Source organism: Leiobunum rupestre, chromosome 11 (assembly GCF_980474605.1).
Source record: "Leiobunum rupestre chromosome 11, qqLeiRupe1.1.hap1, whole genome shotgun sequence".
Classification (NCBI taxonomy): Eukaryota; Metazoa; Arthropoda; class Arachnida; order Opiliones; family Sclerosomatidae; genus Leiobunum; species Leiobunum rupestre.
Window position 1 is genome coordinate 7,022,461 of NC_143394.1, and position 27,572 is coordinate 7,050,032.

Genomic DNA, 27,572 nt, shown 5'->3' on the forward strand with positions numbered 1-27,572 from the left:
GTAAAAAATGACGTAATTCTAAAATTTGTTTACCGTTTGACTTGAATGGTTGTTGTTTCGTTATTGCGAAGTTTTATTAAATATGGATAGTTATAAAGATATTAAATCTCAAAAGCCGGGTTATAATCCTTTCTTAGATGATGATGAAAATAATGAAGTTGATGATTTCGCGTTTTTAAACCATCCACAACAAGGTAGCAGTGGATATATGTTAGGAAATGATAAGCCTAACCAAGAGTGGGAGCAAAAAAGGAGGCAGTTGCTTGAAGAACGGAGACAAATTGAAGAAAGAACCTTATTAAGCTCTAACAGATCCTTAGGATTTGTCTATGAATCTGAACAGATCGGTGTGCAGACTGCTGAGGTATTTTGATCAAGTGTTACCATTTTCAAGTTCAATTGTTATATTATTCTATGAATTATCCTTGAAGGAGTTAATGAGGCAACGAGAGCAATTACGAAACACTGAACACAAAGTGGATGAAATGAATAGTATGCTAAGAACTAGTCAAAAGCATTTAACAGTCATGAAAGTACGTAACTTAATAAATAGCTTTGAATTTTAGAATTAATGGTAATTCATTAAATATTTTCAGAGTGTATTCGGCGGGATAAAAAATTACTTTACTGGTTCCAGAACAGATACAGAGGCTAAACCAACACAATACGAAATTCGAGAAAGTCCTGCTTCCAGTAAACTTCAAAACGCTTTAGCCTTGTCTAAAGAAGAAACGGATTTAGCAGCTCGTCAGGGTTACAGTCATCCAGCGTTGAAAGCGAGAGGTTTAGATACCTCTGGTTTTAAATCAGTATTAGACGATGAAGAAGACAATGAAAATTCCTACGCTAACTCCTCAAAATCGAATCTTGATATGGGCTATCGAAGTCACTCAGCTTTAATTGACCAAAAATTAGACGATAATCTAGGTACAAATTTCTTAATCCAACAAAGTTGTTTAGCAAATTTTGTAATTTTTTTATTTTACAGGTGAATTGGGAGCTGGTATTTCCCGTTTAAAACATCTCGCAATTGGTTTAGGAGATGAAATTGAAGATCAAAATGAGATATTAGATCGTATAACCGGGAAAACCGAAAGAGCCGATGTGACATTACGGCATCAAAACCGGCAAATAAATCATATTTTAAAGAAATAAAATTTTGCTCGTAATATTAGGATAAAAATTCGTCACTCACTAATATAAACGGATATTAAATCATATTATCGCAAATATAGTTTATTATGTTACAAGTTGTATTGTTTCCTATATTTGAAATATATTTTTTAAGAGACTGGTAAGGGGATATGCGATAGAGATTTAGTTTTGATAATTTATTAATTTTCAAAAATGTTCACTTAGTATTTTCTTGAGTATTGGTCCTTCACAGTCTCTTGAACACATTTTATAAGGTTATATTGTGTAATAAAAATTGTTCCTCAATTTTGAATTGATATTCTGGGGTAGCTGTAATTTTTATACAAGAGGGGCTGTAATTAGCCTTTCCATTTTTTTTTAAGTCATGTAGCTGCTAACGTGAGAACTGAGAAACTCATTAACTGGTGGCCGTAGCTTAGCAGTCGAAAATCAAGCAGCTTATGAACTACTTGAGTTCAAGTTGAGTTGGTCCCAATGGTCCCAAAGTTCCTATATAATAATACAATATCGAGGGTGAATTTATGAAAAATGTGGGTATAAATGCTTTACAAATTTAAGATGTATAACTCCTTAAATTTTGTATTTTATTTGGTTCTGCAATTTTAAAATTTTGAATTTTATGGTCGAAAATTTTAATTTTTCTGAAATGCGCCATCTAAATGTATAAATTGTTATTCCAAAAACATTTAGATAGATGGCGTTATTTGTTTAAAAAAATAGTCCGCTAATTCGGGCTCGAATTACCGACGATTAATTTGATATTTTTCCTAGGAGTGTTGATGAATAGTTATAGACGCGTTTTCGGTGGTAATAGTGAAAACTTTGTTGCGAATCCGTTGTTGACAATTGTGGCATATATGGTCATTGCTCGCATCAGCTTCTTCGGATTCAGTGTCTACTTTAATTTGTAAGTTTTCCTTCAAATTATTAACCCAAATGCTCAAACTAGGAATAACATCCTGAAAAACAACAGATGCTTCCCCTTTATCTGTCTCTGGAGATTTTAAAATAGGAGCGATTACGATTTTAAATGAGTCATCCCTATCACCTCGTGTTGAATAATTTTTGTTGTTTGTATCATTTTCATTTGTATCGAGTGGGTTAATTTCCTTCGCCTTATTTTGATAGTCAAGAAGACCCAATTCTTGGTTGTTATCTTTTGATTTATCGTAATTACCATTCTGTTCGTCAAGGTCAATAAATTGTTTTAACGGAGGCGCTTGATAACGGTCAACAAATTCATTATTTTCAAGTGCCATTTCATCAAATGATTGACGGATATTTTTAAGCGTTTTATCATCAGGTTGGTTTTTATGACAGCAAACGTTGATATTTGGTGAAGTGTGCGTTGTTGACATTAGGTCAGGGGTAACTCTTCCAAAAACCCTAATTCGGCTACCCCCGGGTTGTTCTTTCGCGTCCGCTATGACCACCCTCTCGCCATTTTTAGGTAACTCGTCCGACATTTGGGATTTCCGAAATGAATTGATGACAATTTTTGGCGTGTCACTGCTACTACTAGAGATGTAAAAACTGTCACTAGTTTTGAATGAGCCACTGCTATCAGCCAATTTCGAAATAGCCATAATTTGATTATTGTTAGACCCGAAGGCATTCTGTACTCTCAATTCGTGGTCCTTATCATGCTCTCGTAATTTCTGCACTATTTCTCTCTGTTCATCGAGGTTATACGGACCGTGGTAGTATGTCGCTGATAGCCTTTGGTATTTGAATTCATCTCCAGAATCCTCATTTTCAAAATCGAGGTTTATTTCGCCATTTGATTGAGAGACGATTTCGGATATACTGTCATCGGGGTTGTCACTAAGAAATCGCACGTGTTTTGTTGGTAACTTTGGAGCAGAAGGTTCGTCTTTCAAAGGTTCGGTACCAGATTTTGTGGTACTTTCTGGCGTTTTTCTCATCTTTGATTCGTATAATTGCGCTAGAATTTGATGTTCTTTTGTGGGTAAAAGAGCGTATTTCACCGAATCAAAAATGTTGGCATACGGCTGCATTCGAAACGTTGGCCTTGAAATAAACTGATCGGCTTCTCGTAGGTCCGCGCTCGATTGAGGAACCAATATAGGTTTATTAGCGTAGACGTTCCGTTCGTATTGGCTTTTGTTGTCGGGAAAACGCGTGAAATTTTCCCGTTTTCTATCCGATCTAAATTGATTTTGTTGAAATGGTAACCGGGTTTGGTTTGCCGAAAACATCGGATACGTTCCACTGCTAAAGTATGCTTCTCTGCGGTCCGCGCCGAAACCCTAACATACCAAAAAAAATTATAATAATTTATTTATTATTTACAGAAATTTAAACATTTTAAGATTTTTAGTAGAACATAAATAAATTTTTATTTATTTCGAAAGTTTAATTTCTTATTTATCGATTGATTTTAAATGGAATTTTCATATGCGATATAAAATTTAAACATTTTCATGTTATGTGCGTGATATTTCCCAGGAACCCAACGGTTTATTGTCATTCTGTGATGAGTGACCATCTTACCATATGGGATATAGTTGGATTGAGGGGTGGAAATTCAGAAACATCCCGTACACTCACTGATAAATCCATAGAAAAATTCAAAATTTACCATAAAATTAGGCAAGGATATTGATTTTTTTTTAATCCGCCGAAAAAATCAACCAATTCGAAGAAAACAATCCAAAATTCCACTAAAAGTACCAAATGTGTTGATTTTTGTTAAAAAAAAGCTGAATTTTCCCCAAAATTAAAAAGAAAAAGGTCGTATTTTAGAAAAATCCGCAAACCCGGGGAAAAGTCAGCAAACTCCACTGAATTTGCATATCTCATATATTTCAATTGAATGATCAACCCTAAACAAATAACTCGTATAATATTGATGAATTTCCCAACCCCTGAAAGTTATTCTCTCTGTGCTACACATATTTCAAAATGTCTATAACGTCTACCATAAAAGAGGGACTTTTTATTTATTATTTTTGAGACGGGGGCGGGGGGTGGGGGGGGGGGGGCAGATAGAGGCAAAAAACTGTTTAATTAACCCGGGGTTCCCAAGGATGCAGTCAGCTGTTTTGAATTACAAAACTAGGTTCCTTTTTTTCAATCAAAATACAAAAAAATTGTAGGTTTCTTTTTTCCTATGAATAATTCACGAATTTCCCCTACATTACAATAGAGAGGTTAAGTCCGCGCGATAAACCGCGAGGGGAGACCGCGTAGAGCTGGTAAAGGTGACTACGCGAATTATTTATTTTTTCGAGTATTGTTTTTTTAACACTCATCGTGACCCGTTTAAGGTCATTCTAGATAAATTTAAAAAATAAAAGTGCCAAGTAATTCGGAATTAGGCGCTACCTTCGCGTCTCCCTTCGCGTTTTATAGAACGGGCTTAATCTCTCGAATGTGTTTAGAAGACTCGAGAGGCACCTACGGAGGAGTGCTTTTACAAAATGGGGACTAGTCTTCGCTTCTATTAGGAGAATTACCTCCGCCCAGCCGCCTGCTTCGAAATCACATTTTTTTGTAATTAACTGTAATTAAATTCTCCCCAAAACATACTCGCTAATATTTGGGGAAAACTGGTTTTTTCAATAATTTGCCAGAATAGCTATATAAATTAAGGGAAGCCGAAAGTGTAAACTTTGTATTCGTGTACGAAGCGAAAACGCCGTAACTACCAAAAACCACGTTTCTAGACTAAATTGAGAAAAAACTTAGAATCATAAGTATATAAAAATCATTTTTATAAGTGGAGGGACGAGTTTTCATAGCACACAAAGTTGTTACTGTTGATCACTTTTCTTTATTCCCCAAGTGTCAGCTAGGAGAAACAAACACAAGGAGCCTTTAAACACGCAAACGCAGTGTTGTGTACAAATTTCATTGGACGAGCCTTTACGCGGCACGTTTAATGAAAAGGGGGAAAACTATTTTCCCCTTCCGACGGCAGCAGGCGCTAAAGCGTCTAACCAAACCAATGAAAATTATAAACAAGCAAATCCACGACTTTTGATGGGCTGCGTTCTCCTTGTGTGGGGTGCTGCGTTTGTTGCTCCTAGGTGTCAGTGACTAGAGTAAATGCACTATGAGTAGCGATACAAAAAATATATGAAACGTGTCAAACTATTGGGAATAAACTGCGTTAAGGATTAAAGACAAGTGCTATAAACCTACAGCTACTGACAGCTAGGAGCAACAAACACAACACCCCACACAAGGAGAACGCAACCCGTTGTGTATTTTCTTGTGTAAAATGTTTCATTGGTTAGACGCTTTAGCGCCTGCTGCCGTCGGAAGGGGAAAATTCGGAAATTGTCTCCCCCCCCCCCCCGCCCGTAAAACGTTCATCGTAAAGGCTCCTGACAATCGTCCAATGAAATTCGTACACAACCCTTCGTTAGCGTCTTTAAAGGCTAGCTGCGTTCTCCTAGTGTTTGTTGCTCCTAGCTGACAGTGGCAGGAATCCATACCTCTACTTGGAATGCTTATCGTGCGGTAGAAAAATCCCTTCTGCGCGCACTCCCCTCTCACGTTGTTGTTTGTTAAGTTAACATAGTGATGTCGAAAAAACCGTCAGCCACATCGAGACAGAAATCTGCCGCGTTAAGCATTCCAAGTAGAGGTATGGATTCCTGCTACAAAAGACAAGCTACTAGTGTATCTCTCTTGATTGGCAGATTGATTACAAGGTTACTTTTAGGGTGATAATTACCAGTGAAAATACGCTAGTCTAATACCTAAGGCACCTCCTTGGACCCAAGTCATCTAGCGACTTCAAATGACCACCAATTTGAAAATAAGTACATTTACATAAAGAAGCGTGTGTTTATAACAGTGAATTCTAGTTATTAAAGAAATATTTTACCAAAATAGGCTCTCTATAAATGTCAATTCGGATCAAACTAACTTATATTTAGTTTTTAATTAGTAATTAAATTTAATCAAGATTATAATAATATTTAGTTTACTTTACAGCTGCATTCACATTATTAATCAAATTTTCAAGACAAAGAAGCGTAAAAAGTTTTAAAAAAATCAATTTATAATCAAATAGATTTTTTTTAATTAATAAATATCAACAGCCCTTAGATTTCAACAAGTTTTATAGCGCCTTTAAATTTTACACTTCATGCGTTTTCGCACTAACTTAAGTTATAAGCGTCTTTCAATATTCAATTCATACATAACTACGTTGAAACGATCTGCGGCCATCATAAGCTGGTTTCTTTTCGCCTGTTCTCGGACTAAAAGTGTACTCTTTTTACTAGGGCTGTGCGAGTACGAACTCGATCTCGAATAAGTAATTGCATAAGTTAATGATACCTCTAAGTAGACAAATAAGCCCTTTCAAGGTGGAATCTTTGTCCAGAAAATGTGATGTCAAATCTTGTCTCTCCGATTCCCGCGAAAATGAAAGTTTTGAAAAATATCTCTGACCCAGCGCCGCTGTGCGGTCGAGAATGAAACTATAGACTCTTAAACCCGCCTACCCAATCGACCGCCATTACCTTACAGTCTACGGGGAGGGTGATGAAAAAACCGGTTTTGGGGGGAAGGAATTTCTGTGGTAGAGGGCTTGCTCGATGGTTGTCTGTACGATAATGGCGGCGCCCAGTAAACGTTTCTGAAAAGAGTGTAGCAAAAAAACGTTCTTTGTCCTCTGCGGGGGGAACGAATTTTCTAAGGGAATACCGAAATTTATCTCTTTTGGGGAAGTTCAAGCTAGCCTTGCACCAAACGGGATTAAAGAAACGTCAGCTTCGGCAGATCGAAGTCTATGTTAAGGTTACTTTGATACGCAGTACGGAGAGACATAGGTCAATTTGGACAAGCATATCCGCCATAGGCAGCATAGCCATTTGTCTACTTAGAGGTATCATTAACTTATGGTAATTGGAGAATACACTCGTCAATTACCGAGTACCAAAAAAATTGCATATTCGGGTACCCGATTACTCGAATAAGCTGCTCTCTAAACTAGTCGAGTATTGGTTTTTTCAATCCTCGTCGTTTCAAAGTTCATAAAGGGGTTTTTTACAACTTTTTGGGGGGCAATAAACGGTACCTACAAAGTTGTGGAAACTGTGGTTCATTTATAGTTAAGGAATATTTTTCAGCATTGAAAGTTACTTTATACTCCCTTTAAATTAAATTTCATCATTACTTGAATAAAACCAGCTCCTAATCAAGTACTCGATAACCCGACTAGTTAAAAATATTACTCGAGGTGTTTTTTAGTTACTCGACTCGAATAAGAGAAAGTTTCCCGTTAATCAAGTACTCGATTACTCGACTCGACTTCAATATTACTAGACTCGAATACTCCATGAAAAAAATTGATACTATAGATAACCGACTCGGACTCGATTGCCTAAAACCACTAATCGCACAACCATACTTTTTACCCTAAAACGTTTTATTCGCCTGTTCCGGGGATGAGAATTACTCCGGCCCATAAAATATTCGCTTGTTCCGGAGTATTAGGGCTACTCTATTTACTCCTTCCGAAAAGGAGGTGTAAAGGTGTAAATCTGATTTTTTCGTCTGCTAGCCAGAATTTATCCGCTAAAAAGGCCACAGGCAGCCAATTTGGAATAACGTTTTTACTCCGACTCAAACTATTCGCCACCACAGAATCGGAGTAAAATGACGTCATAGCCACTCTTCTTACCCTACTCCGAAATCCCGGAACAAGCTAAAAGAAACCACCTATAGTCTAGTTTGCCCCCCGCACGAGGGAGAGTTACTAAAGTCTACAAACATCGTTTGCGCATGCGCCAAACGTTATTGAAACTCCCTTATTTCTGCATTCCTTGTGGACTTTTGGTAATTAAGGTGTTTTTGCATATTTGAAATATACGAGAATATTTTCCCAAATTTTATTCAAAAACTTCTGAAATAAAATCTCATTTGGTGGCTAAGGCATTTTTGCTTTGTCGGGAAAAAGTTGTTTCAATATTGAAGCGATATGATTTGGCAGTTCAAGAGCGACACTTTAATCAGCGCTTCAGCCTTGAACAGACTATCAGCTAAGCCTAGTCAGACGCGTTCTTTTGGTAAAAATTGTTAATGACTTTTAAACAAGGAAAAATCCCAGGGAGTTAACGTTCATAAAGTCGCATTAATTAACTTAGAATATCATTACTTAATCTTTTTCTTACCTCTAATGCGAAATTTATAAATCGCTATCTAGCTGCTAATCTTGGGGGGTACCTTTTTTATTTCAATACGTTTTTATTAATTCAGTATCGTAATGGCTATTGAGTATCCCCGAAGCGTGGACTAAGAAATCCTTATAGGGATTCGCCACTGATTTGTAATCGACACGGTAACTATGCCTGAAGTGTAAATATTTGCAAATAGTTGGACAGGGTTGCCACAAGTCAGGGAAAAGTTTGGGAATTTTAAAATGTGCCTAAAAGTCAGGGAAAGGTTAGGGCATTTTAAGAAATGGTAAAAATTCAGGCAAAATTCAGGAAATTCAATTTTATCTTGACACTTTTTGAAGGTAATTTTACTCTAGATCTATGACAAATTGTATGATTATCATTTATTCCCTTGAAAGTTTGGCTAATTTTTTCAACATTGCAATAACCTTTTTACTGAAATACAAGTCCATTTAAATTTATTAACTTCTGATAACGTAAAATATGAAAAAAATATTTTGGCCTTAAAAAGTCAGGGAAAATCTCTTAAAATGGTCAGGGAATTTCATTTAAAAATTTTGTGGCAACCCTGGTGGAGTGTATTCGTTTCGGTCCAATTTCGATCTTCACATTTGATGAACAGTTCAAGGCAACAGTTGTCAGTGTTGGAAAGGCCTTTGATGTAGTAAATTGGAATGAAACGAACCAGAATCTAAAGTGCTCTAGGTTTTCCCCGTATAAATAAGCGCTTTTCGAGAAAACGTATCCGGTCCCCGTCAAGGATTTCTTGTCCATGCCCCGAAGTGAAGAACTACGCCCTACTCGTGAATGGATCACTATCGACACGAAGCTAGGCTTAATCCTGATTTCCACGGGAGATTTCGACGATTACGCGAAACGAATATCCATTCCGTCTGGGTGTCACTTTGGGTTCTTACGACAGCTGTGGACGCGCTATTTTACATTTAATTATTTCCTGTTGAAAGAGAGTTTTCAAATTCCATTTATTCCGAAAGATGTTTCATAGCCAAATTGTAATTTATTCGGAGCCGCGAAGTTGCAACATTCAACTTAGAGACAGAGTTGCGTCTCCATTATTACAATCGCCCGAAGCGAGATCCGACAAGAACACTTTCTATATTTTATACTAGTGAATTGACAAGAATAATCGTCATACTAATTAAATACTAAAAGAAATTTCAAAGTGCTAAGACCAGATGTACGAAATACTGTCTAGAGTTAACTGACTTGTTATAACCACCCCATCAAATAAATATGCCTGATATATTAGTAAATACAGGAATTGAATTTTTACATGGATTTGCGGATTTTTTAAAATATCTGTGAATTTGTATTCTTTGGTGGAATTGTAAATTTTTCTCTTAAATTGTATGGATTTTTGTATTGGACTTTTCTTTGAATTCAGGGTGACCACAGTTCCTATTTTTTTCCTATAATTTAACGTCCTTCCATTTTTCTTCTATAATTTCATTAAATTTCCTATAATACCCTATAATTTAACTTAAAGTTTGAAGAAATTAAAATAGTTGATATTTTACCCTTAGAAGTCTTAAAAGATGTTTATTTCCAACAACTATTTCTATCGGTTATCAACTATATTATGAATTTTTTTATCCCAATTTTCTTTCTATATTTTCCCATTTTCTCCCAATTTTCCTATAATTGCTTTAAAAGATTTTAAAATATTCTGTGGTCACCATGTTGGATTTGTGGATTTTTCTCTGGATTTGAGGATTTAAAAAAATGGAAAATTATTACTGGATTTATTTTTTAATTTTTGAGTTTTTCGGAATGTCCGACCCCCTCGTAGAAGTATTTTTAAACCATTACGAGTAATTGTCAGTTAACACGCGAAATGTGGAATGTGTGAATTAACAAATGCACCGTGTTTGGCGAACTAGACCAGAAAATTTAAAATAATACTGGCTCGTGTGAATACAAGTAACCTATTAACCCCTAGCACGGCCAACTCGCGCTACAGCGGCTATCTCGTTCGTTGACGTTTCTGCGTTAACCTATGAGCAAAAGATGTGTATGACGTCAGCACCCCTAGCGGATTATTATTTTTAGTATAGTTTTTACATTGAAGCCAATATAAATACCGAGCGTGGCGCTGACCTCCTACACGTTATAGTACAGTTTATAGGGGGAAAATCCTTGCTCGCGGAATTTCGACGAATGTGTTGGCCGCTGTAGCGCGAACAGCGCGTGATCAAAGTTGGCCGTGCCCCTAGTAAGATCACTGTCGGTGACCAAGCAACGGCGTAGGAATACCAAGTTAAATCAAGGATAGGATCCTTCGTTAAATCTCATAAACCCCCGTAGGCAAAAAGTAGTGCCTGTAATTTTTTGCGTCTAGAAAATGAGCTTTTTTTTTAAACCGCAATCTTCAGTTTTTGAACTCTTTGATAGAAGGGTAAATTTTTGCGTGTGGGCTAACGTAAAAAACTATTTTACCGGCATTTTATTGTCGTCGCGTTCCGTCAATTCGTTCCGCGCCGAGACTCCTCGTCGATCTGGCCTCCGATTGGTCGGTTCCTGGGCATTCTGCCCCCTGGTGGTCGTTTGTCGCCAAACATTGTCCGTTACACGACCATTTCGATTACGGGGATTAGTCCTGCCGAAAAAAATAGCGTTTCGGCTATTATTAAATTATTCGGCGCGTATATTTTTTTTAATGTTTAGTTTCGCACGGTTGGACGTGAAAGTTGAGGAATTTCTCCGCGTAAAGTCGAGCTGCATAACCCGTACGCAGCCACGCGTGCCCTACGCGGTAGTAAACGTAGTAGGATGTTGGCATCATTTGGATGGGAACGGAACGCGATAGACTCCGGGTTAGATACGTCCCATCGAAATATGATAATGAAGAACGCGTATTACTTCCCGAAACGCCTATAGTTCGTTTCAGTCCTAGATTAAGCCCGCTCTAAGCAAGAATGCATTTATTTGTGCAGGGTTGCCGCAAAATTTTCAGATTAAAATTCCCTGGCCATTCCCTATTTTCCCGGACCATTTTAAGAGATTTTCCCTGACTTCTTAAGGCCAAAATTTTTATTTTATATCATACTTTTATCAGAAGTTAATAAATTAAAATCAACTTATATTTCAGTAAAAATGTTATGGAAATGTTGCCAAACTTTCAATTAAATAAATGATAACCGCAGAATTTGTCGTAGATCTAGAGTAAAATTAACTTCAAAAAGTGTCAAGACAAAATTGAATTTTCTGACTTTTTACCAATTCTGAAAATTCCCTGACCTTTCCTTGAATTTTTGAATTGTTAGGCCCATTTTTAACAGGGTTCGTGCAAAATTTCCGGAAATAAATTCCCTGACTTTTCCAGGTCGTGTACGAACCCTGTTTAAATTCCCTGACTTTTCCAGGTCGTGTACGAACCCTGTTTAAATTCCCTGACTTTTCCAGGTCGTGTACGAACCCTGTTTAAATTCCCTGACTTTTCCAGGTAGTGTACGAACCCTGTTTAAATTCCCTGACTTTTCCAGGTCGTGTACGAACCCTGTTTAAATTCCCTGACTTTTCCAGGTCGTGTACGAACCCTGTTTAAATTCCCTGACTTTGCCCTGTTTTTCCTGACGTGTGGCAACCCTGTTATGTTAAGACGATCCCCGGCCAGCATAGTCGAATCCCCCGAAATTATTTTCGTTGAGACCGTTGCTAACGTGACGTATAGGATCTTGTTGAACGCTTTTTACGCTTGTTGTAAATTTTGTAAAATATCGTCTGTTTTGGCGTCTGCAGAGTGTTGTCGTCTGATACGATTTTGGAAACTTGTAACGTCACAGCTGTAGTGTTAATAGTGGCCGCCATGACAGTTACCGTTTTTTATCAATAGGCAAATTACAATGGTGACGTCGCAAGGTTTCAGACGACAACACTCTGCAGGTAGCCTAAAGCTGGTTTCACACTCGACGGAAAATTAGCAGCGTAAAGTTGAACGTTAGCGGTATTTCGAATGGGAACCAATTTTCAGCTCGGCGTTTATTAAGGCTGGTTTACACTAGGGCAAAAACGCCACGACGGTGAACGTCGACGCGAAAATTTCCCGTTAGGCCTAGTTCAATATTTTTGCGTCGACTGTCACCGTTGTGGCGTTTTGCCCTAGTGTAAACCAGCCTTTATCGTCTTTCCGCCATATTTTCCGTCGAGTGTGAAACCAGCTTTACTCCGTGCTGCGACGTCACGTTACCGTTGAGCAATAGAAAAATCTTCGTTGCTCAACGGATGGGCAACGTGACGTCAAAAAACCCGTTCAGTAAAAAACCGCTAAGCGCTGAGCTTTTTTAGAGTTACTGAACACAGTATTCTTGATCTCAACTAGTGAAAACAGCGGAGGATTTTATATCACTTCTTTTGTTGGCAGCAATGACGCAAAACGTATTTATGTCCCAAATTTTAAATTAATACCGTCCAAAACGAAGCGAGTGTTTACAATAGTCTTTTTAACATTCTAATTGCCAAAATTATAGTTATTTTAACATTTGAAAGGATTTGATTTTGACGATATTCTTCATTCCGTTCAGTGCAGTTCTTTCTAGGATTCAAGTGTACCTAGAGAAGAAATTGGTATTCCCCCAACCAATACCTCGCGGTTCATCTACGGCTGTCGCTGGGGAGTCAAACACTTGGACATAACGTTTTTAGCGCCACCTACAAAGCTTCAAAGTAACCTAGGAGTTACCTAGACATTATTTCGAACTTTAACGGTTTTTAGCTTAGGCCACGTCGAAGAAATTTGCCCGAAAACTATATAATTTCAAAGAAAGTTGCCATGAATGTTAAGTTTTAAATTTAATTATGGGGAAATATTGTTGTTTCGACAACTGTCGTAGCGATTCTAGGTGCCATAAAAATATAATTTTTTATCCGGTTCCTATACCGGGCAGAAATGGCAAAAACTAACCGCTATAATTCAAACTAGAAATATAAAAAAAAACCTCAACATGTGGTCATACATGTGGTTCACTAGATGGCTCCGTTGTAGTTTTATGTCCAAGGGTTTGAGGCTTTGAGCAGCCTCTCCCGTGGCCCCCCGAATTCTTCTCCAGGTACACTTGAATCATGGAAGAGTCCATGCTTGAATCCTCCTAGGTTCTTTGGAGAATCATTTTACATTTTATCAAAAGGATTTACTACATTAAGCGCCATCTGTATTACGAAAAGCGAACTAGGCACGCGGGAAATTCGAAACAAACCGCGCGAAATAAAAAATAATATCTAATTATAGGAAAATATAGGAAAAATGGTTAAATTATAGGAAAATAAAGGAAAGCATTGAAATATAGGAAAAATTATATAATAAAGGAAGAATGGTCACCCTGAGATAATTCAAAATAAATATTTTGATAGCCCCCTTTAAGAAGCAAAAAGTCTTCCGTACGCGACCCAAACTTCGACAAAGAACGGCTATACTCTTCCATAATAACAAGGATGACGAATACAATAAAAAAAGTTACATTCATCCTATCAAAATAATAATGATGATTATATTATTTTTCTGAAACTAGTTGTTATGACGTTAAAATTTGGGAAAATAGCTTATCATTTTTTTGTTTTTGGAATTGGAAATGAATGATTGCACGCTGGGTGCCAATTTTGAGAGAGCAAACTTGACTTGAAAACGGACGACTTTTCGCGATTAATCCAGCAGCGTCAATTGACAAGGAGGCAATAGACTTTACCCCAAACCCCGCGTTCAACCGTAATACCAAGTTGATTTCACTTCCGTTACGCGTCATAAGCCTTTGCTTAGGCCTAGTACAATAGCGGAAACGTTGATTGCCAAAGATTAGGCATGCCTCTTTTTTGTATGAATAAAGAAGAGATGGTCTTCTTTTTTGGTATTTTAAATTGTAGATAAGCCAGACTGTGCTATTACATTATGTGGCCTTTATCTTCTTTTAAAAGTCAATGAACACCTTTACGCGATGTCTTTATCAACGTATAAGATCTAAGTGTAGTAAAGACATTTTTGCGATTTCATCTCGGGGTGTTTTTGCTCGCCTTCTGTGGGTGTACACTCCAAACAAATGTATGACTATATGAACTCGTATAAACTGTGTTTTAGTAATTAGAACGGTACTAATCGGTTTTACAAATAAGTAATTTTATGTTTAATGGCGCGAATAATTTATATTTGGTTATATTATATGTGTTGGAGAAATCGGTTTTAAACCCCGATAAATTTATTTGAATTCGATTAAACCATTTTTAATAATTGGTACTACACTTCTCCACAAGCTTTTTATTTTAAAAAATTGTTTAATTTTTAAACATTTAAATTCTTTTCTTTCCTTCAATAATTAACTTATAATTTGCATGCATTGACATATACCTGCTCTACGCGTTTTATAGCACCGGTTCGATATTTCTATTACCTTAGGCTTAGGCTTAGGCGAGGGGCAGGTCACTTCCTTAATTAACGACGCACCCCTCAAAAGATTAAATCCGATTTAATCGTGATTATTTGGATTAGATTCAATTTAATCCCGATTAAATCACGTTTAATCATGATTAAATGATTAAATCTGATTTAATCATGATTAAATGAATAAATCTGATTAAAATGATTAAATCCTGATTGAAACGATTAAATCGCGATTAGAAATTAGAACGAGAATCAAACACAATTGCGATAGAATTATCAATATTAATAATTAATATTAAATTATCGTACTTTAGTTTTGATTTTAATTATAAAATCTCCATTTGATCGATTATATTGATTAAATCGTGATTAAAATGATTAAAAAGATTAAATATGTTTGAAATGATTAAATCCCGAATAAAAAGATTAGATCATGATTAGAATGATTAAATCTCGTTTAAATCGTGATTAGATTGATTAAATCGCGTAAGATTTTTTAATCTTGATTAGGTTTTTTTAATCTTGATTACCCTGATTTAATCACGATTACCCTGATTTAATCATTTTACTATGATTAAGACGCACCCAAAATGGAAGTGACCTGCCTCTCGGGCTTAGGTCCTAAGCTACGTAAATATTTTCATTATTAAGAGACGAAGCCTCGTTTATATTTATTTTATAAAAATAAGCCTAGCTTTGAAATCATTAATCTTTTTCTGAAATTGTTTTGGGAGATGACAAGATACTTATCTCACTCCTAAGTGAAAAATACGATAAAAGGTTTGAGGGTAACTGATGGGAACCCTAATTGCTGACTTTTAGACCCACCCTTTTGTAAACCACTAAAAGCCCTCTTTCGCCTTTTCGGTTAACTGTGTCACAGGCGTTATTGTTATTGAAAACCCATTGTGTTATAATAACTAGTTTAAAAAGTACGCTATTTTCACTTACTGATTGTAGTGGTTTCTATCTGATTGCCTGTATTTCCCGGTAAAGTGTTCACTGTTATTAATCGAACCATAGGCATTCTAAATTGCTCAGGAAAGAAATATTGTTTTACGATCTGTGTCAATTTGCGACAATTTCCTTTTAAACCCTACCGATTCGCTTCTCAACACCGTTTCTATTTGTGGTAAAAGATAAGGTGGTTTGACGATGCATTGTAATTTTACTGGATCTGAAACGTAATTATTTTGATGTTAATTAGACCAAGGCTTTCTTTCAATAGACAAACCTGTGCCTAAAAAAATTGGCATTCGGTATCTTTCATATTCTTGTAACTGAAAAAACGCTTCCTTTTCAATTTCCGGGTCAAATTGTTTAAATGAGGGATGTAAATACATTATTATTGCGATTTAGCTAATAAATCTTCAAAACTTTAAAATGCTTCTTATTGTGTTCTTAACCCTATTTTATTCGATCGTCAAAAAGCGCGGTAAATCGTTCGATTCCTTTTTGAACTTTTGACGTAGAATTTCCGTGGCAAGGCAAAACAATTTCCATAATATTGCGGAAATTTTTTCAATCTTCCGTATTTTGATAATTTGTCGCTACAATAACTGTTTTGCGTGGTTGCGACTCAAATGATTCAAATGAACAATTTTTGTCTCCTTTGTTAATTTGGCTCTTCTTTCACCGCATTCATTGTTTTGTTAGTTCTTTTTCGAAGGTATGCCCGCCCAAGGTGCTAAGAAACGTGTAGGCATCTTGAAGATTTGTGTAATAATTTCTTAAGTCTGTTGGAAGTGTTGCGAAATTACGTTTTTTTTTTACAACGGTAAGATATATCAGTTTGTCAAAGATAAACCGCGCGCGTAAGTTTATTGCGTCGAAAAAGCTGTTCTCATTGGAAAAACTCATCATTTTTCCCTCTCTCCTTCTGTGGTCAATATTCCCGAATCGCGGGTGGCGTTCTCGGAGAAAATTTTCCCCGATCCCCTTTCGCTCATTTAGTTGCCCGTGAAGCTCTACGGAGTTCGACGTGTTCGCGGGACCGAATTTTTTCGGAACTATAATGCAGTAAGTAAATTATTAATTTGAATTGTTGTAATTTATTTATTATGTTAGTTCGTATTTAAACGCTTAGAGTAATCTGCGTACGTTTAATGTTATTCTTTATAACAATTTAAATGCGTTTTAAGTTAAGCCTTGTTCCGTTGCTGCGCCCAGGCTGAGTCTAGACGGACTACTGTCAGTTTTTGCGTTCTAATAACTTTTTCGGAGCGTAACGTATTTAATTTTAAAGGTATTATATTTTGGGACTATTATTGTTTGCTATATATTGCTTTGCAATAATTTGAGTGCTAAAATGCTTAAGGTGGGGAAAATAAATTATATTTGTTTTATGGCGTGACTCATGCGTTGCAGGTAGAAATGTCAAACCCAGATATTGATGTTTTTGGAGAGAAGCGTAGTCGTAATGCTCTATTATTAACTTGTCATTAGTCGTTTCTTTCGCGATTAGATGTCAAAATCAAAGCCAGATTTTGTATATTTAATTTCTACTACACATTAAATCCACTTCAATTTTCAATATTTATAAATCAAAGCACTTTTTATTCCATTTAATTTTACAGGTGTGTAGGTTTATTGGTCAAAGACCTTTAAAAAATAAATTGCTTTAAATTCTGTGTTGCCTGGAGGATAGTAATTTTCATGCTTCTCAGGAATATAGGGTTGCGCTTTTATATTTTTACTGCCAAATATTAGGTAATGTGTCCCAAAGTAGATATCCAGGAGAGCTTGGAAGGCAAGAAAAAAAGATTTCTTGAAAGTTTCCTGTCTAAGACCTAATCTCACTTGATTTCCAACGAGCCCTAAGGGGCAGGATTTCACTTGGGAAAAAGTATTCGGCTTTCCCTGTTACTTCCCCCTCTTTTTGTTTTTTCCACCGTTTATGGTAACAACGAAAGGGGTAAACGTATAAAAGTTTATAAAGTGATTTTTGATATTCATCCAAGAAAAAATGGGGTTACATGTGGAAGAAAATTGAAGAATCTTAAACGTTTTTCTTTCCTATTTTTAAAGTATACCGAGTGTCTACGATACTGGCTAGAATTTAATATAATTCATGGGAGTGCCTTATTAGGTGAGAGAAACCTCCTGGGCAAACTAGGTCGACTTTCTCAGAATTAAACACTGGTTTAACTGGTGCCTTTTAACCGTTATTAACCCCTAAGGCTATAAGAAGTGCTTTCTCCTCTTATTTATCATAAATTTCTGGCCATCTTTTTTTTTCATTCCGTGCTTTGACAAGGCCTAGACCTACATTTTCACTGTCTCATACCCGTTTAAACAAGATATTTGACATCATTAGTATTTAGCGTATAGTTTTCATTTCTCCCTTACTTTACGGACCACTGAGCATAGTCTACAATCCATTTAGAGTATGAAATTACGTGCGAAGTCTGAGATGAGTTACATTGAAGAGATTCATTCAAGCGTTAATTTATTACTCTTTAACTCGCTTTAACTCTTAACGGTTGTTGCAAGCTTAGAATTTTTTATTAATGTTTGGAAAAGGTGCTAAAAATGTGATTTTTTAATTGATGTTTTTTAAATTTTCAGCTATTCCAATTGTCAGTTGCCACAATGAGATTAATACACACTACCATAGTTAAATAAAGAATAATCTTACACTGGTTGTAAGAGATAAAACAAATTGTGATATTTGAAATTATTATAATCAAAGTGATATTATACAAATATGTCGTCGAGTCCTGCTAAAACGAGACCGAAGTCTCAGGAGAATACTGAGAGTGACGCTGATTACCAGTTTGATGTCGTGGATGGTACAGAGAATGGTGAAGAATTCCACGTCATGCGCATGGAGCCTCGGCCATTCCGACCTTTTAAAACAAGCGAGGAATATTTATACGCGATGAAAGAGGACTTGGCTGAATGGCTGAACACGTTATATAATCAAAATATTACTGTAGATGACTTTTTTGAAAAATTGGAAACCGGAGTATTGCTATGTCAGCACGCAAACAGTGTCACTCGTATGGCTCAAGAGTTTAAATTAACACGTAAATTGGACATAAAAATACCAGAACGTGAGGTGATATACAAGACCGAAGTACAGCCTGGAACATTCAAAGCTCGTGATAATATATCTAATTTCATAACGTGGTGCCGCGCTCTAAACATTAAAGAATGCCTGCTTTTTGAGACTGATGACTTGGTGATGAGGAAGAACGAACGAAGTTTTATCTTGTGTTTGTTGGAAGTTGCGCGTTGCGGAGCCCGTTATGGTATGCCCGCCCCAGTGCTGGTGCAAATTGAACAGGAAATAGATGCTGAACTTGAAGATGAAGACACTGAGGATGATGGTGGAGTGGACAGAGAATATGCGAGGGAAGTTGTCATGACCCGATCATACCAAACTCATGAGCAACGTATGGCCCAACTTATGGGGTTGCATGAAAGGGTATGTATCTTTGCTAAAATCCGTTATATTTGTTATAAAGGAGATTTACCAAGTCTAAAATTTAAGTCTGGACTAAAAATGTTGAACTGGTTTTAAAAGTTTAAAATTAACTTCCAAATTATCTATAATTTAAACATATATTTGAAAATCTTACAATGGCTTTCAGATTTTGAAAATCATGCACCAAAAATCTAAATATAAGACTCCCTTAATTGCATTTAATATTGGAAGGCTCGGAGTGCTTCAAAATATTTTTAAACAGGAAACTGGGACGCAAATTTGTATCCACTGCCTGTACCAAAAGTTTCTTAACTGTTAACTTTTCCAAAATAGATATTTATAAAATTAAGCTAGAATTAAGTGAAATCCACATTAAAGTTAACAGTAATTGAATGCAACCAATGAGACTTTTCCAAAGATATGTTTTGTGGTACACATGTGTGCAAGGACAAAGCGTCAAAATTAATATTTTTATCAATTAGCTTTATTTGGACATTATCTCTATGGGGTTGATTAACCACTTGAAAACAACTCTTCATTTAAAATAGTTTTATCAGTACTGTTGGTTTCCCAAGAATATCCTGTATTTAATTATTTTAGTCTGCCTACAATGTTTCAATGCCAATTAAAATTTTAACAAGCTAAATTCTTTTTAACAGCAAAATCACTTTTATGACCCCAATTTTATTTATTCCAACGCTGATAAGTGTTGTTCGTGGTAGTTATCGGGCATATTAGCTCAGTCATACCCCTTATCTTGTCATAAATATCGCTCATTTTAATCAATTTTGATAATAGTTGCATCATGAACTGTAATACAATACTCGTTGACACTGTTTTCTGTATTTCTTGGTGGTTGAATTAATTTTTTTATAACCATTGATCAAACATTACTATAACTAAACTAAAGACTTCTCTCTATTGCTATATGAAGTAGTTGCATTTAGTATTATTATTAAATTTTTTTGTTCAATTTGGAAAAAATTATCTAAATTGCTTTTGGTTGTATTTCAAAATGTCAAATCCTAAATATTTAAATTTACATCGTATATACTATATATGTATGTAAATGTCTAAAATCTTGTTCCAAAAACATCCCTTATGTTTCAGCGTCTTGCAATAGGTTTGAAAGTAATGTTTGTCTTTTTTATGTTCGCTAGGTTAGGTTCAATTCATAATTTTTTTTATTGCATTAAAACTGATTAATTTTTTGAATATTTGCTCAAAATTGTTCAAAATTTTTAACTTAAAATTATTTAGCATGCATTGAATATTTCTACAGTAAAATACAAAAAGATTTAAGGCTTTAATTAGGTACTATGAGCAGTAAGGTTTTTAAATTGTGGTATTAAGAAATACCACTTGAAAAATATATACTTTATCACATATATAGTTTTATGACTGAGACCGTTATCATTGACTAAAACTTTTCTTAGTTTATGCCGTTATATACTTGTTAATCCGATATTCTCTGTACAGCCAACCTAATCACACCTAACCTTTTTTAACTAGAATTTCCTTTTTGCGTTTTTTAGGTAGTAAATCTATTGAACAACTGCACGTGCCCATCGCAATTTCCGATGATAAAGGTAGCCGATGGAAAATACCGTATTGGGGATACCAAAGTTCTAATCTTTGTTCGAGTGAGTTGATTTCTACCCTCCCCTTTTTTTAGTACTCGTGAAAATTGTCTGTGGATAAAGTTTATCAATTTAATTCTTCAGAAAGCAATGAATCACACCCTTTCCCAAGGTAGAAGCTGTTCTATAACAATAATAATAAAAATGAATAGCTTCTATTTGCAATCAGATATCCAAATTTTGACCATAAATGGTTTTGAATTTTTTACTTTTGAAAAGTCCTTTTGTACACTCTAAATATTGACTAAATATAGTGTGAATGCTTTAGAATCGCAAAAACGCCTTGCTATTTTTTATCAGATAAAGTTTATACGTTAAAAACAAACTGGTTTTTATAAGCGTTTCTTCATTGAAAGAAAAACTAGTTTTTTTTATTCCGATTGTCAAAGAATTTCTATCAAAATATATATGCATTGAATACGAATGTTTGATTAATTTTTTTAAATTTTAAAGATCTTGAGAAATCACGTTATGGTGCGAGTTGGAGGTGGTTGGGACACTCTGGAACATTACCTTGACAAGCACGATCCATGCCGATGTAGAGCTGGTTCGTATTTTATTACTTTTTATATCACAATGAAAACTGGAAAAGATAACCCTTTAATGGAGTTTGAGTTTTTTTTTGGTTTTAGTATTTTCCCGATAGGGTGAAATGATAGGAAGGGTTAATAGGTCAAATACATTTCAAATGGGAAGAAAGTTTTTTGATTTTTGGGTGTTTTATCTTTTGTTCAGGCCATCGCTTCTCTACTTCCGCAAAGTTGAATATGTCTGTGGGTAAAGGAGGTACTCCCAGTATGCAGGTCACTTATAACAGGTTAGAGTTAATCTTTCAACTTTCGCTTGCTTTTGATTGATGTCAGTTTATTGCTTAAATATATTATTTAATGTATAGCAGAAAGTGCTGGTACTTACCGTAACTTACTACTGTATAGCACATTAACAATATTACAATAACTTCTTATTCACAATGGTTCAATTGCCCTCTATAGAAGCCCCCTTTTTTTTCCACTGTAATAATTAATTTTATTTTATAATTGCTTGCCTTAACGTAACCGATTGTAGTCAGATTAACTACTTGACTAGAATCGGTTGGATTTTAACTCGCAGAAGCTTACTTCATCTTTCAAAGTCATTTCTGCTTGTTAGTAACTTTAATAAATCTGTTAGTTTAACACTGTGCCATTGACAACTAGCTTAAAATTGTAGAAGGAAAATGCATCGGCGATCCAGTTGTCCTTCATTGCGTTTAGTTACCGAAAATGTAAAGTTGCAAATGCATCGACAATCAAGTTATTCTTCTTTACCTTTAGTTACTAAAAACGAGAAGTTTCATAACTGTCAAAAATCTATTTGTTCTTCATTAGCGTTAGTTTCTGAAATGTTAAGTGGCAAACCTTCGTAAAACAAGTGCCCATTAGTCACTGAAAATTTTAAAATATCAGTCAAAAGGCCGGAATTGTTTTTATAAATTTTCTCAGTTAAAAGACTGGGATATTAATTACGTGTATTCAAATTATTTAAAACTTTGTTTTAATCAAAATTTGTAGTATTGAAATTTATTTGCAGTATTTTCTAAATTTATTTTTCACCTATACAATTATCCAATAAATTTTATAATATTTAGTCATTTTATTACAATTAAAATTTAAATAAATATTTAAATGTATTGCTTATTTATTTGCGTTTGTGAATGTATTGTAATTGGCTTGCGCAGCATGGTGAAGGTGTTTAAGTTTTAAGTATTAATGATTGTCAAATTTAAAAACTCAGACCTCAAAGTGAGAATCCTTCGTACCGAGGTCCTTCAAGTAACGTCTCCAATTACGCCATGGAACATAACATTGACAACATGGAAGATGGCTATCGCAATGGCTCAACTATGGATTACACCATTAACCCTGGAAGAAAATCTCATGATTTCTCATCTCACGCTTACAATGCATATCAGTTTGGTAGTGCCAGAAAACCACGCTCTAAATCTTTTGATAATGCCTCCAATTATTTAACACAAGAGGAAAACATGTATAACTCCCCGACTCCTAACAAAAGATTGCCTCCCTCAAGAAGTGTGAAAAAAGAAAATTCTGATCCAATATATAGAGCCGAACAGTCTCTGTATGGAAATACGGATAAAACGGGGTTGCTTCGCAAATCACCTCTATTGCCATCTTGTCCCAACAAAATCCCCCTGCAGAAAAGCGCCTCAAAGTCTAAAATACCTTGTTTAGAGCCTACATTGGCCAAATCCCCAAAATCACAGAGTACCGAAGACCTATTCCGCACCAAGTATTACTTAGGAGCTGATGATCGCTGGATGAGAAGTCGCTCTAGTAGTTCATCTCCTGTACACGGAACTCCAAGAAGTATGTCAATGGAACAGTGCAATTTATCAGCTATCCCAGGCAGCCATAGAAGTCCGTCAAGAAGAAATAGTCAACACGAAGAATCTTCTCAATTTTTACGGGCAAGACCAGGGCAATATTCTTTCCGTAACAACAAGAAGTCACCGGAACTTAGACGTAAAAATGATTCGGTGAATAAAACTTGGTCATTCCACAATAAAGGTCAACGACCTCCCATACATCCCGAATGGACTGGTTCCACCCGTTCAACGAAAACATCACCATTGGCTTCGCATCAATCTCCACAGAATGCTTCCAAAATAGGTAAACTAAGTCCGAAGACTGTCAACCGTCCGAACACAGGTGCTCTCCGAAGTGATCTGGAACCCGATGATAAGAACTCGACGGAGATTTTGAATAACTTGAAGCTTCTGATCGACGAGTGTGAGAGCACGTATGATCAAAGACAAAAAGAGTCACGGTATGAAAACCAAAATGGCCCCAGCCCTAACCAAAATGAGCAACCTATTCGAGAGATGGCAGTCAGTCCCGAAAATGGTGTTAGCAAAGCAAATGGAGTTTCGCCATGTAGTAATCAAAGAAATCGACTAAGTAGGGAAAGCCCCACAGGTAGCGCTTCTAGGATACCCGTACCTCAGTGGAAGTAAGCCACCACTTTTTATTTTAAAGAGTTTGAGCTCTTTGTTATTAATTTTTACCTGATTTTTTTATATTTTTTGTCTAACAATGTTGGGGTAAACTTTAGGGTACCGGTTATATTTACCATAATTTTTTTTTGTTAAAAATTATTTCATCAATGTTTATTGGTAGTAGGAAATACTATCCTTAAACTTTGGTTTTACATCTAAACCCTCTCTCTGCGTGAATTCAAAAACTAACAGAATTATACGGTTCCAAAATTTCCAGAAAGTAAGCAGTGGAACAAGGCATTTCAATGTTCTCCCAAAATGTTCTCGTGTTTTATGGCCTTACCCATTAAGCAAATATGGTACCCTTAACCGGAAGAGCTGTTATGTGACTATTGCTTACTATATCTAATCATACTGCTTTAGCCTAAAGCTGCTACGAATTCCAAGGCAGCCTGAAGGGCCCATCATAGGTTGTTCCTCGCAAATGTAATATTGTATAGTTATCTCCCAAAATAATGGCTCTCAAAGGCCATGTAATAATTGTTTCACCAGGTCCTGAGCCTAAGTGCGATAAAATAGCTTATTTATTCAACTGAAATCATGCAAGTCCAGGCTTTTTAATAAACTGGTTTATTTTATTGGAAAACCAGTTAATTAATTGCTTGGATCCGGTTATTTATTCAATAACTTACAAGGAGACATCCCGAAGTGTAACCCACCGATTTTGTTCAAACTCTGGGGATTGGTAGACCTTCATGTAACTTGAAAAATCCTAAAGGGAATTTATTCAATGGGCAACCGTTTTGCCATGGCAACGAAAAATGTTTTTGACAACAAATTTAAATTTTCCCATTGAAAATAACATGGGATTCTCATTAGCCCCCCCCCCTGTGAAAAATTTTATCAAATTTAAAAATTTCGAAAATTACAAAAATTGAAAAAATAGATATAAATTGACAAAAAAAACATCAAAACTGATCAACTTTTGATCAATTTGAGGTCAAAATCCCATGTTATTTTCAAATACATTTTTCGTTGCCATGGCAAAACGGTTGCCCATTGAATAAATTCCCTTTAGGATTTTTCATGATACATGAAGGTCTACCAATCCCCCAAGTTCGAACAAAATCGGTGGGTTACACTTCGGGATGTCTCCTTGTTAGTGTTCTCTTGGGCAAGGTACCTAGGACTACTTTACAAAATAACTAAAGCAAAATATTAAATTCTGATAACAGAGAGAGGGTTTATAGTTTTTCCATACTAAATTTCGTTGCTAGAAATGTTGTACGTGACTTGGTTTACCGGTATTTTAGAAGAAAAGTAGATATAATTTTTTAATTATTGCCAGTGCAATGTAGTTTAGTTTTATCAGTTTTACAAAATATAACAATTACTGATAATTTTGTTTAATTGTGATGTCACAATTTTGTTACCATATTTTTATTTTACATTCCATTTGAAATTTTTCAAAAATTACAATTTTTTGGTTACAAAAATACTTTTTGGGCAGCTTTTTATGATATTGAATGTTTCATAAACTTGTTTTAAAACTTTTTGATATTTTTTATTTCTACTTAAGAGCTAATGATGTTTAAAATAATTCCAAATGTATGAAGAGCTCTCTAGGGTTTATTTTAAAAATTTTGTACGAAAGGTACAGAGTTCTTCAGAACGGTTACGTACGCAGAGTCAGTGATTCGCTATTGTGAAGATTGGCAACAATCAACGTGAACATTCCACAGTTTAAATATATCGACCCTACCATGAAAAAACACGTAAATCAGTGTAGACTAGACTAAACTTTGAGAATAAAAAATGTTATATAGCATTTTCAAGAAGAGAAAGCTGAACTTAAGTTCCTGCTTTGTTTAAAGTTTAGCATTTTGAAATTTATATCTTAACATTTAAATGAATTTATAAATATGTATCGAGCTATTAAGGTTACAGTAAAATTATATCTAAATTAGTTAAAAAGTTTGTTATCGAGATTAGACGTTATTTTTAATTAATCGAAATTTTTCAGAAATTTTATCTGTTAATTTTAAGTTGTAGATTTACATATTTGACCATTTACAATTGGAATATTCTCCAATATGATCTTTAACTGTAGTTAAATTTCAGTATAGGCTTTAGCTATTTGAAAAATTGTAGTCTTACACCTAGAAATTATCACAGCTCAAATTCTCACAAGTTAGTAGCGCGAATTTAATGAGCTTTTGTTTTGCATGGGAATAAAAGAGAAATATGAACGTTGTTCCCTTAGACCATAATTAAAATTAGTCATTACATTTGGTACTTTTTTAAGTTTAATTTAAAATATCGCAGTGCTGATATTTTGTGTCGGCTCAATTTGGAAAAACCATAGGGTGTGATAAAAATTTTAACACAGTTTATTTTTAAAAGTACGAAGAATTTATGGACAATATTTTGTTTTCATGTACTGGAAAAAATGAATGCTAACCTACGATGTAGGTTTATTCTCGTATGAACTTTTTGAACTCTCTAATTATTATTACCATTTTTGCTAAGTAGGCTTTAGGTATACATCTCTCGTAGATACGAATGTTTAAAAAATGTATTGTGAACCCTTACTTGCCATATGAAATTGCTTCGTGATAAAGAAAATATTTTTTTAAAAGATTCCGTTGTAAGGTCGTGAGTATAAATTATGCTTAAAATATTCTATAGATGCTAATAGCCTTCAAACTGCCCATTTTCAAGCCACGTAATAAAATTTTAGTGATGTGACATGTCACTGAGCTACAATATTTGTTAGTTGGGTTTAATTTTTAGGCTAGCATCATCTTCGGGCTTTAAGCATATTTTCACCCATTTTTTTTTACATAATTTTGTAAAACTTGTTTATTAATTTGTAAATATTAAAGGTATTTTTGACTAACAAATATGGCTTTTTAAAAAAGGTCACAATATTTTCCTTAGCAAATTTTCATTTGCATCGTTATAATGTTTATGGAAATCACGTAAAAAATGTTGATTGATCCCAATAGCGTTTTCGCACAAATTTATGTACATTACCATGAATATATTCATACTAGTAACAAATTTTATTAATACCAAAAATGGTATTTTGTGTTATTAACTGAATGTTAATAGTCACTGAGTAAGCGTCATTTGTTTCCATTTCTTTAATTACCATACTTCTTAATTGTAAGAACTTTATTCGTGGTGCTGCTAGGGCGTATTATACATTAAAACTACCTTGACATTATCGTAAAAGTCAAGATAAATTAAGTTACGGCTAAAACAATGTTAAAGCCAAGCCATAGTCCCAAGTAGAGATTTCGGCCTCTGTAAAATAAAATTAAAGAAATGCTTTCATAGTGCCAATTGAATTTTTTTGTACAGCTTTAAATACTACGTAAAGTAAATTTTAATTATTATTTTGATGGGCTTACATGGCCTTATGCGTAGAAGGAAATGATAATGAGCTAGACTCATTATAAATTTCCAACGTTAATTATTCAAAATTTGCATAATGGTTGACAGTAATGCAGAGATATTGCGCATTGGTACCCACGTATTCATTTATTAAGAATTTAGGATATATTTTAATGGCCTTTATTATAATTAGTACTGATATTGAAAAAATAGTAGTTTTCCACTTGCTGGGAATGTATAATAATATAATAGGAATATAATAAAACTTAACCCAGATTTTTCTTTTCTATTAAGACTTAAAAAAGTTAAAAATGAAATTTGAGTGCTAACCGCCTAGTCAGTTTTTAAGTTGTGACAGAAAAATTAAAAATTGTAGTTAAAGTTACTCGTTATGCTGTGTACAAAGACT

The 27,572-nt window shown here is 35.0% G+C and overlaps 3 protein-coding genes across 7 annotated transcripts; 2 read left to right on the top strand and 1 right to left on the bottom strand.

Annotated features, from left to right (window-relative positions):
• Nucleotides 1-16: 16 nt before the first annotated feature.
• Nucleotides 17-1,434, top strand: Snap29 (Synaptosomal-associated protein 29kDa). Its single transcript, XM_090163910.1, has 4 exons — nucleotides 17-364; nucleotides 432-533; nucleotides 597-927; nucleotides 989-1,434. Exons 1-4 carry the CDS (start codon nucleotides 83-85, stop codon nucleotides 1,153-1,155), a joined length of 882 nt encoding a protein of 293 aa, XP_090020036.1. The 5' UTR covers nucleotides 17-82; the 3' UTR covers nucleotides 1,156-1,434.
• LOC149921235 (uncharacterized) lies at nucleotides 1,085-16,107 on the bottom strand. Its single transcript, XM_090163907.1, has 6 exons — nucleotides 15,935-16,107; nucleotides 15,801-15,877; nucleotides 15,652-15,728; nucleotides 10,773-10,932; nucleotides 2,606-3,425; nucleotides 1,085-2,560 (listed from the first exon to the last, which is right to left on the bottom strand). The coding sequence occupies exons 1-6, from the start codon at nucleotides 16,041-16,043 to the stop codon at nucleotides 1,923-1,925; spliced, it is 1,881 nt and encodes a 626-aa protein (XP_090020033.1). The 5' UTR covers nucleotides 16,044-16,107; the 3' UTR covers nucleotides 1,085-1,922.
• On the top strand, nucleotides 1,936-27,572 carry LOC149921236 (uncharacterized). Of its 5 annotated transcripts, XM_090163904.1 has the most exons (8): nucleotides 16,329-16,719; nucleotides 16,842-16,945; nucleotides 18,268-19,129; nucleotides 20,665-20,772; nucleotides 21,223-21,316; nucleotides 21,505-21,586; nucleotides 22,543-23,778; nucleotides 25,419-27,571. In XM_090163904.1, the coding sequence occupies exons 3-8, from the start codon at nucleotides 18,407-18,409 to the stop codon at nucleotides 25,471-25,473; spliced, it is 2,298 nt and encodes a 765-aa protein (XP_090020030.1). In that variant the 5' UTR covers nucleotides 16,329-16,719; nucleotides 16,842-16,945; nucleotides 18,268-18,406; the 3' UTR covers nucleotides 25,474-27,571. The 5 variants fall into 5 exon arrangements, with proteins under 5 accessions (XP_090020029.1, XP_090020030.1, XP_090020032.1 ...); XM_090163903.1 differs by lacking the exons at nucleotides 16,329-16,719; nucleotides 16,842-16,945 and adding an exon at nucleotides 1,936-2,062; XM_090163906.1 differs by lacking the exon at nucleotides 16,842-16,945 and having other exon boundaries at nucleotides 24,042-27,572.